The 10249-nt window shown below is 60.4% G+C and overlaps 1 protein-coding gene across 1 annotated transcript; it reads right to left on the bottom strand.

Moving 5' to 3' along the window:
* Positions 1–1874: 1874 nt before the first annotated feature.
* On the bottom strand, positions 1875–9837 carry LARP6 (La ribonucleoprotein 6, translational regulator). The gene is made up of 3 exons (XM_007538517.3): positions 9557–9837; positions 4395–4599; positions 1875–3187 (listed from the first exon to the last, which is right to left on the bottom strand). Exons 1-3 carry the CDS (start codon positions 9730–9732, stop codon positions 2231–2233), a joined length of 1338 nt encoding a protein of 445 aa, XP_007538579.1. The 5' UTR covers positions 9733–9837; the 3' UTR covers positions 1875–2230.
* Between the last annotated feature and the right edge of the window lie 412 nt (positions 9838–10249).

Genomic DNA, 10249 nt, shown 5'->3' with positions numbered 1-10249 from the left:
CTGTATATTTTTTTTCTTTCTTTCCTTCCCTCCAGGGTCATCACTGGGGCTCGGTGCCGGACCTAGGAACCCACTGCTCCTGGTCACCATCTTTTCCGTTTGATTGGACGGGACAGAGAGAAATGGAGAGAGGAGGGAAAGGCAGAGAGGGAGAGAGACAGAGAGACACCTGTTAGCCTGCGTCACCGCTTCTCAAGCGACCCCACTGCAGGGGGGAGCCGGGGGCTTGAACTGGGATCCTTGCGGGGGTCTTTATGCTTCATGTCCTGTGCACTTGACCAGGTGCCCCCGCCTGGCCGCAAGACTTGGTCTTCTCTGTGTGGCTGTCCACTGCTGCCTGCTGCGTGGATGGAAGAGACTTCCCCCCTGCTCAGTGGCAAGGTGCTGGCCTCCTCGCTGCAGCTCCCCACCCCACAAAAAGGTGCCAGTGTTCACTCAGCACCTCTGAGTACTAAGTGTTCTGCTAGACTCTTTTTTTCCTCAGTAGCCCCACCGTGGGCTTAGTCAGCTTCACATGAAACTCCCCAAAGTGTGTGAGTCTGAGGACGGCAGGCCCAGCCCCACAGACGGCTGTTCCAGGGAGGGGCGAGCTTCCACCTGCCAGCACCCTGTCCAGCGGAGAAGCAGTTACAGAAGCCAGAGCTCCCACCTTGTGCTCCCCATAAGGAATTTGGGCCCAGGGGACCGGGCAGTGGCGCAGTGGGTTAAGCACACCTGGTGCAAAGCGCAAGGACCGGAGTAAGAATCCCGGTTCGAACCCCCGGCTCCCCACCTGCAGGGGAGTCGCTTCACAGGAGGTGAAGCAGGTCTGCAGGTGTCTGTCTTTCTCTCCCCTCCTCTATCTTCCCCTCCTCTCTCCATTTCTCTCTGTCCTATCCAACAATGACATCAACCATAACAAGGGCAACAAAAGGGAAAAAATAGCCTCCAGGAGCAGTGGATTCGTAGTGCAGGCACCGAGTCCCAGCAATAACACTGGAGGCAAAAATTAATTAATTAATTAAAATAAAAGACAAAAAAAAAACAAATAATAGAAACTACCCCAATCTTAAAAAATGGAGAAAAAAAAGAATTTGGGTTCACACTCCTAGAGGGGAGAACTGATAGGGGAGGATGGGCAGAGGGCTCTGCACCCCAACTCCATCAGGACCCAGAGAGAGAGGAGGAGAAAGGAGCAAGGGGGCTTCGCCGTCCCTGGGAGCAGGGTTCTGGTTTCCCTCAGCCCTGGGCAGAGGCTGACCGGCCTGCAGGTGGGCAGCTCAGGCAGGACGGCGCCTGATTCTGCTGTGTCCCCGGGCACCTCTGAGCACGGCCGTGTCTCCTCTTCAGCCCTCCTGTCTACGCTCAACCGGACCTGCCAATATACGCGGATATCTTCGCCCACCCTGTCCAACGCTTGACGTCTCGTCACCCAATCTGGTCCCCTACGCCTACACTGAACTTCTCTGTTCCAGACTCTTGGAAACAGAGTTGGCAGTCAGCTGAGGTCAAGAACAAACACCTCATCGCAGACCCCTGCGAGCGTCAACCCGGCTCTGACCTAGTACGTTATGATCGGGCCCTCCTCAATCGCTATCGAACAGGCCGTGGCCGGTGCGCCGCTATGTTCCATCGCTGGGGAGCCAGAGACGACCCGAACCGCCCCTGCGGCTCCAGACAGACTATGACCCACATAGTCAACGACTGCCACCTCTCCAGATTCAAAGGAGGTCTCGAAACTTTACATCAGGCTCAACCTGACGCTGTTGACTGGCTACGGAAGAAGGGCAAACGCTAGAAGAAGAAGCCCTCCTGTCCAGCGGAGACCCACAGCCCTGTCTCAGGGGCGTCATTTTTTAGTCAAACACGACTCAGAAAGTTAGAACTTGCCTGGGTGTTTTTTTTTTTTCCTTTATTCACAGAACCAGGGATGGACACGTGGCTTGGGAAAACACCCTGTAGCTAGCGACACTGCCCGAGGGAGCTCCTGGGACGTCTCTGAAAGGGTGAAGCCTGGCCTAGTGGAGGCCCCTGCCAGTCCTGCCCAGTGGTCTCTGCCTCCCGCCAGCTGCAGTCAGGTGTGTGTGTGTGTGGGGGGGCCTGTCGGCTGACCCCATGCTGGGGGGGACTGAGCCCCAAGGAGGCTCAAACAGAAGACGGCTCTCTCCAGCATGTCACCCTGCGGGTGTCCCTTCTCGGCCACCCAGCTGCCCCCCCCATCCCCCCGGGGGCCAGGCGAGGCTGCAGAGGCCTATGGGCCTGCCCTCACCCGCTCCTGGAAGCCCCTGCCGTGGTCGGGGCCACGGGGCATTCTCAGGACGCCCACGGGGAGCCCGTCGGAGGGGTGCAGCCTCCTGGAAGGCAGCGGGCTGGCTCCGGGGCTCCTGTCCTGGGTGCCCAGCTCGGCCTGGCGGCGTCTGCGCACCCAGGGGCTGCCGGAGGGGGTGGCACTGCTGTCAGAGGAGCAGTCGCTGGCCCTGCCGCCTTCCTCGGCCAGCGGGGATCTCCCGGCCGCCCGGCGCGGGGCCGAGGGGCTGCTCCAGGGGCTGGAGCTCGGGGAGGCGCTGGGGCTCAGGAAGAGGCCCGGGGGGGCCGGGGGGCTGAGCCGGTGGCGCCGGGGAGCCCGGGGGGACGTGGGGTCACTCTCGGCGTCCGAGGAGCTGTTGGCAGAGGACTCGTCCCTCAGGTCCTGCAGCTCCCCCACCCTCCTGTGCGGGGACCGGCCCGGCGCGGGCCCCCTGTCCTGGGGGGGCTTCTTCTTGGGGGTCCTGGCCCCCACCAGCACGGCCCTCACGCCCTCCCCGGCCCGCGCCCGGCCCGCCAGGAACTCCTGGGCCCTCACGGCCGCCGCCACCTCCTCAAACTCTAGCAGCGCGCAGTCCTGGGCGCCCAGCTGGCGGTGGCGGCCGGCCAGCCCGCGCACGTCGGGGGGCAGCTCGCGGCCGGCCCGCAGCACCCGCACGGAGGCCAGGGGCCCGAAGGCGCGGAACAGCGGCAGCAGACGCTCCATGAGCAGCCCGTCTGGGTCCTGGGGGGCGCCTGGCGGCGGCGGGCACAGGTGCAGGTCCCACAGCAGCAGCCGCCGGCCGGGCAGGGGGGGCACAGGGGCACGTCTCCTCACCTTGCGCTGCTCAGCGTCCAGCTCCAGCAGAGAGGACTGCCTCAGGGCGTGCGCCGTGGTGCGCCAGTCTCGGGTCAGCTGCTTCACCTGGGGGTGAGGGGCAGGTGCTACACCCGTGGGGGCAGGGCCTCAGACCCCCACTGCCCGCCTGCCCCGAGTCCACCTGCCCTCCTGTCCACCTGCCCTCCTGTCCACCTGCCCTCCCTCCCTCCCTCCCTTCTGTCCTCCTTGCAGCCTCTCTTTTTGTCATTGCAGGGGCTTCCCTGCTCTAGACTGACGAGAGAGAGAGAGACTGTAGCACCCAAGCCTGTCTAGTGCTGCCGCGCCCTGGGGGTCCCGGGGGTCCACAACTGGGCTGTGCAGCAAGGCGGGTGCCTCCCCCTGCGCTGTCTCGCCAACCTGCTCTCTCCTTTCTTTAAAAAAATATTTATTTATTGGTTCCCTTTTGTTGCCCTTGTTGTTTTGTTGTTGTGGTTATTGTTGTTGTTATTGTTGTCGTCATTGTTGGACAGGACAGAGAGAAATGGAGAGAGGAGGGGGAGACAGAGAGGGGGAGAGAAAGACAGACACCTGCAGACCTGCTTCACCGCCTGGGAAGCGACTCCCCTGCAGGTGGGGAGCCGGGGGCTCGAACCGGGATCCTTAGGCCGGTCCCTGTGCTTTGCGCCACCTGCGCTTAACCCGCTGCGCCACCTCCAGACTTCCTGCCCCTCTTCTTTCTAACCCGCTGCATCGGTCTCTGGAGTCACAGCTGGACTGTGCAGCCCTGAGTCCAGAGAACGGAAACACTCTCTGGACTCAAGAGAGAGGAGAGAGAAGGGAGAGGGAGAGAGAAAAGGAGAGAGGGAGAGGAGAAGGGAGCGAGCAGAGAGAAGGGAGAGGTATGGAGAGAGAGAAAGAAAGGAGAGAGGAAAGGAGAGAGGGAGAGAGAGAATGAGAGGGGGATAGAGAGAGGGAAAAGCAGGGAGAGTGGGGGCAGGGAAGGAGAGGGAGGCATTGAGGACTCTCTGTCAGAACGGCGAGGGTGTTGCCTGAGGAGAATGCTGCCCCAGGCCCTCCCGAGGGAAGCCTGGCTGAGACCCAGGGGTGCTGGGCCACAGGGAGCCCCATCATGACCAAGGGTCCCGTGGCCGCCCCCTGCCCAGCACCCACCCCACCCGGACGTCCTGACGGAGCCGGGTCCCTGCATGGCCACCTCTGCGCTCGATCCCAGTGGGGCCACCTGTGTCTACGGGGCCTTGCGCCGTGGCGGTGGCCCCAGACTCCTCCCTGCGCCCTTGCGGGGGGGGGGCACCTTCTTGAAGGAGGTGAGCAGCTTGACGCTGACATAGCCCATCTGGTTCCTGCGCACGTGTTTCAGCAGGAAGGCGTCTTTCTCCAGGTTCTCGTCCGAGAAGTAGAACTCGATCTGCTCCACCAGCCTCCTGGCCAGCTCGGGGCCTGGGGGTGTCCACTCCGCCTCGTCCCCCCGCTCCGGCTCAGCCCCGCTCGAGGTACCGCTGTGACCAGAGGGACACGGGGGCAGTGTGAGGCCGAGGCCACCTGCCACCGGTGGCCTCACTCAAGGAGGGTCAGGTGAGGCCTGTGTCCGACAAGGAGGGCCCAGCCTTGCCCAGGTGACCTGGGTCCAGTGAGAGGGGAGACCGGGGGCCACAGGGGACATGTGGGAAGAAGGGGGTGGGAGGTGGTGCACCAATTAAGCGCACATAGTCCTGAGTACAAGGACCTGGGTTCAAGTCCCCTGGTCCCCACCTGCAGGGGAGAAGCTTCACAAGTGGTGAAGTGGGTGTCGAAGCGGGGGTCTCTCTGTCTCTCTCCCTATCTCTCTCTCCTCTCTCCATTTATCTCTGTCCTGTCCAATAAAATAGGAAAAATGGCCATGGGGAGCTGTGGATTGTAGTGCTGACACCAAGCCCCAGAGATAACCCTGGAGGCGAAAAGAAAGAAAGAAAAAGAAAGAAAGAAAGAGCGAAAGACAAGGAAAGAAAGGAAAGAAAAAGAAAGAAAGGGAGGACTGGGAGGCAGCTCAGCGTCAGAGCACTCGACTTACATGCCCGAGGCCCTGCCTCCCACCCCCTGGCCTCTCGGCCAGTCCATCAGTCCGTCAGCATCGCAGCCACTGCCGTCGGGAGAGGAGCCTGGGCCACCTGCTTCCCTGGCACCTGGGAGTGGGAGGGGCGCCGGCCCTGCAGACGTCCTGCTCTTGGCGCCTGGGCCCCCAGACCCTGAGGCCTGTGTGTTGCTATGGCGACCTCAACCTACTGTCAGGAACGGACCCAGAAGCGGACCCAGGGGCTTCTGTGTTCTGTATTTCCTATTTGGTATTCAGACATTCAGTCTTTTTTCATGCACCCAAGACAAAAAGAAAAAAAACAAGGGGGCCGGGCGGTGGCACAGCAGGTTAAGCACATGTAGCACTAAGCACAAGGGCCCGTGCAAGGATCTGGGTTCGAGCCCCTGGCTCCCCACTCAATTTCTCTCTGTCCTAAGTGATAAAATGGAAAAAAATGGCCTCCAGGAGCAGTGGATTCGTAGTGCCGGCACCAAGGCCCAGTGATAACCCTGGAGGCAAAAAGAAAGAAAGAGAGAGAGGAAGGGAAGAGAAGGGGGCAGGAGTCCCAAGCTGGGGGGTACTGGGGACACCCTGAGGTTAGTTCAGTCCCCAGCACCACCGTCAGCCAGAACTGAGCAGTGCTCTGGAAAATTAAGTTAGTAAATAATGATGATATATATATATATATATATATATATATATATATATATATATATGTTTGCCTCCAGGGTTATTGCTGGGGCTCGGTGCCTGCACTACAAATCCACTCCTGGAGGCCATTTTTTTCCCTTTTGTTGTCCTTGTTGTTTATCGTTGTTGTTGTTGTTAGTATTGTTATTACTGTCATTGTTGTTGGATAGGACAGAGAGAAATGGAGAGAGGAGGGGAAGACAGAGAGGGAGAGGGAAAGACAGACACCTGCAGACCTGCTTCACCGCCTGTGAAGCGATTCCCCCTGCAGGTGGGGAGCCGGGGGGCTAGAACCAGGATCCTGATGCCGGTCCTTGCGCTTCGCGCCACCTGCGCTTAGCCCGCTGCGCCACTGCCCGGCCCCCGGTGATGTTTCTTAAGAGATGTAACTGGAAAGTGTCTCTGCGTGAGTCAGGTTCTGGTGTAGGGTGTGGACCGTGGAGCTGAGGAAACCCAGATGTGGGGCGTGGCTAGGGGCCGGCTTCAGCCTCACAGAAAGAAATGGCCGTGTTCTCAGCCACCATGAAGCTTTTCTGGTTTGGGACCTGAGCTCAGCTTGAAAGCTACAGAGGCACAGAGACGGCTGGCCACACCCATCCCACAAACACAGCAGAACAAGGAGCACGTGAGGTCGGGATGGTGAAGGCACCTGCAGGCCACTTCATGACTCTGTTTAAAGGCTTATCTATGGGGGGAGGGCGGGAGAGAGAAGCAGAGCCCCCCCCCCCCCCCGGCACTGGATGCCCCCCGGGACAGCCCTTTTGTCCTGGGTTCGAGAATGGGTACTCAAGCAGGATCAGAACACAGGGATGGGGCTGACACCTTCCTCCATGTGTCCTGGAGCCCCCCTCCCCAGAGCCCTGCCCCACGAGGGACAGACAGACACAGGCTGGGGGTGTGGATCCACCTGCCAACCCCCACGTCCAGCGCGGAGAAGCGACGACAGAAGCCAGAACTCCCACCTGCTGCTCCCCATAAAGAATTTGGGTCCAGGCTCCCAGAGGGGGAGAAATGTCAGGGGAAGATGCCCAGCGGGCTCTGAACTCCAATTCCATCAGGACCCAGAGAGACAAGGAAAAAAGGAAGGATGCTTAGGAGGAGTCACAGGTGGAGGTGTGACTTAGAAAAGAAGGCAGGAACATACAATGAAACGTATAATATATATTACATAGCAATAATAGCCCATATCTGTGAGCTTAGGAGAGTCACTGCAGTTTCCAATGGATGGAATGGGGACACAGAGCTCTGGTGATGGGAACATTGTGGAGTTGACCCCTGTTCGCTTATCATTTTTTTGCCTCCAGGATTGCCACTGGGGCCCGGTGCCTGCACTACAGAATCCACTGCTCCTGGAGGCTATTTTCCCCCTTTTGTTGCCCTTGTTGTTTATCATTGTTGTTGTTGTTATTATTGTTGGAGCCCTCTGGAGGGAGGCTGTGGGGAGAGGCTCAGCTGGGGGAAGGCTCCCCTTTCCTCATTTTTCCTTGGGACCCTTCCCTGGCCCCAGTCTGGAGGGGTGCCTGGGGGTGCGTGCATCTGGCTCTGGGTCCATTCCCTGCACCTCAGGAGATCAGCGGCCAGGGCAGTGTGTTGCCCCCACCATCAAAGGGAAATAAGTCAAGGGGGTGGGTGGTGGCACATCTGGTTGAGTACACACATTACAGTGCACAGAGATCCAGGTTCAAACCTCCGGTCTCCACCTGCAGTGGTGAAGCAGGGCTGCAGGTGTCTCTCTGTTTTTCCCTCTCTATTACCCCCTCCCTCTCAATTTCTGGCTGTTTCCATCCAATAAATAATAAAAATGAAGATGATACATTTTTTTCTTTTTTGTTTATTGTTGTCGTTGTTATTGTTATTGGATAGGACAGAGAGAAATGGAGAGAAGAGGGGAAGACAGAGAGGGGGAGAGAAAGACAGACACCTGCAGCCCTGCTTCACCGCCTGTGAAGCGACCCCTCTTACTGAGGTAAGAGAAACAGTGCCAGGTGGGGAGCCGGGGGCTCAAACCAGGATCCTGATGCTGATTCGTGTGCTTTCTGCTATGTGCGCTTAACTTGCTGCGCCACCGCCTGGCTCCCTAAACTTTTTTTTAAAGAAGCTAACTTTTTTTTTTTTGCCTCCAGGGTTATCTCTGGGGCTCGGTGCCTACACTACGAATTCACTGCTCCTGGAGGCCATTTTCCCTCCTTTTGTTGCCCTTGTTGTTACCCTTGTTGTTGTCATTATTACTGTTGTCATTGATGTCATCATTGTTGGATAGGACAGAGAGAAATAGAGAGAGGAGGGGAAGACAGAGAGGGGGAGAGAAAGACAGACACCTGCAGACCTGCTTCACCGCGTGTGAAGCGATTCCCCTGCAGGTGGGGAGCCGGGGGCTCGAACTGGGATCCTTACGCCGGTCCTCGCGCTTTGTGCCCCATGCACTTACCCTGTTGCGCTACCGCCTGACTCTCAGAAGCTAACATTTTTTTAAAAATGAAATGAAGTTGGTGTTTGGGGAGATTTCTCCCTGAGACTGTGAGTTGTCATAGCACAGTGGATGGATGGATGGATGGATGGATGGATGGATGAGTGAATGAATGAATCCAACTCCCAGTGTGCCAGACACTAAAGCATTTGGCATGTCCTCAGTCATGGCCCCTCTCCTGGTCGCCACAGCGGGAAGGGACTGCCCTCTGCAGCCCCCTCACCTCCCCCCATACCCTGACTCTGGCTGATAGATTCAGAGCTTTCCACAGGGGTGGGGGGTAGCGAGGGGAGGGCTCTGACCCTACCGCCCTGACGCCCCTGGGTGCCCCTGTGCTCTCCTCCGTGGGCCGTAAAGACTTGGGCGTGCCAGTGTCTCTCTAGCTGAGTGAGAGCAGGTCCCCTGAGAGGCTGACGTCAGGCAGTTCTAAGCACAGCAGCTTGCAGCCCCCTGGGCGACACACAGGGCGCCCACCCACACCTGGGGGCACACCCAGAGCTGCCCCTCCCCTCCCCCACCTCTTTGCAGCGGCAGGAGGTAGAGAGCCCCGGTCCTGGGTGCTCACGGGCGGGGGGGGGGGGGAGGGGGGGCACAGCCCAGGCCTCTGCTGTCAGCTCAGCCCAGGGCCCAGAGGCTCCAGCTCAGGGTGGCTTCCTGGGGGAGGTGGGAGACGGAGAGTCTGGTGGGGGGTTTGGCCTGCCCAGCCTGGGTGCAAGGGAGGGCTAGAACGTGCCCTGAAGCCTTGGGGTCTGTGCAGACAACCTCTCACGTCCCCAAGTCTGGCCTCCAGCTGGCAAGGGAGGATGTTTCTGGGGAGGTGGGCACCCCAGTAGGGGAGACAGTGGGGAGGGGAGAAGGACCCCAAGAGGGGGGGTTCCTGGGGTGCCCTGGGCTCAGCTGTGTCCAGGCCCTGGAGTCCCCTGAGGCCGGGACCTTGGGTCTGGCTGCAGCCTGTGGACGCGGGGTTTTGGGGGGACTGAAGGTGATTCTGGGCTGGTGACAGGGTGACAAGATCCAGGGCCTTTGCCCAAGGAGGGCAAACCGCCGGGTGTTGGGATGGGCTGTGCCCACCTCCTGGGCTGTCCTCCCTACTGTCTGGATGGGCTGGTCCCCACCCAAGGGTTGCCCCCCTCCAGGGTTGCCACCCCCAGCTGGCCGGGATGGACTGGTCAGGCCCCTCCCACCCATGGGAATGCAGAAGGGAGGGGCTGTGGGTCTGAGTGCATGGGCTGGGCCCCCACCTTACCTGTGTCCGTGGCCGGGCTCGTCCTCACTGGCGCTGCCCCAGCCCGGGCTCAGCTGCCCGGTGGGCCCCCCGGTGCCGTCACTGTCCCCAGGCTCCTCCACCGTCTCCTCCGCCTCCTGGATGGCCACACGGATCTGCACGGGGCCCCCGGGGCCTGGCCGCGCCTGCTGGGCCATGGAGGGGAGGGCGGGCCTGGCCAGCGTCCCCCTGTCCCTGTCTCTGTCCCCCGTCCCCTTCCCCTGGCCTCCTGGCGCTCTGTCCCCGTCCCCGCGCCCGGCAGAGGGCGGAGGCTGCGGTAGGCAGGGCCCGCCTCCTGGATCTCAAATCTCAATCCCAGATCCCAGATCCCAGATCCCAGGGCCTTGGGGACAGTCCCCGCCCCCGGCCTGCAGCCCTACCCTCGCCTGCAGCCCTGCCCTCCCGGGTCCACCCTGGGGGAGGAGGAGGGGGAGGGGTGGCCAGCTGCCTGGCTCCGCATCCCCACCCCAAGATGACCCAGCTCTGAGTGCCCGCCCCAAGCACCCAGCCATCCTGCCCCTCCTCCTCCCAGGGTTCACAAAGCGAGTTCGAGTTGGGGGGGGGCCACCTGGGAACCCTGCCAAAATCTGGGGTTTGTCCCTGCTCCTGGGCCTTCCCCCCAGAACCCACTGCACCTCCCCTCTATCAGGCCTGTGGGCGAGAGGGGGACCTGGG

The sequence above is a fragment of the Erinaceus europaeus genome, chromosome 16 (assembly GCF_950295315.1).
Source record: "Erinaceus europaeus chromosome 16, mEriEur2.1, whole genome shotgun sequence".
Taxonomy (NCBI): domain Eukaryota; kingdom Metazoa; phylum Chordata; class Mammalia; order Eulipotyphla; family Erinaceidae; genus Erinaceus; species Erinaceus europaeus.
The sequence above is the reverse complement of the archived record's forward strand: the minus strand, read 5'-3'. Positions and strand labels throughout refer to the sequence as shown.

Coding starts and splice junctions, on each gene's coding strand:
- LARP6 (XM_007538517.3), bottom strand. CDS start 9,732: ATGGCCCAGCAGGCGCGGCCAGGCCCCGGGGGCCCCGTGCAGATCCGT. Junction 4,600..9,556: donor GAGCCCGGCCACGGACACAG/GTAAGGTGGGGG, acceptor CTCTGGTCACAG/CGGTACCTCGAGCGGGGCTG. Junction 3,188..4,394: donor TGCTCACCTCCTTCAAGAAG/GTGCCCCCCCCC, acceptor CCTCACCCCCAG/GTGAAGCAGCTGACCCGAGA.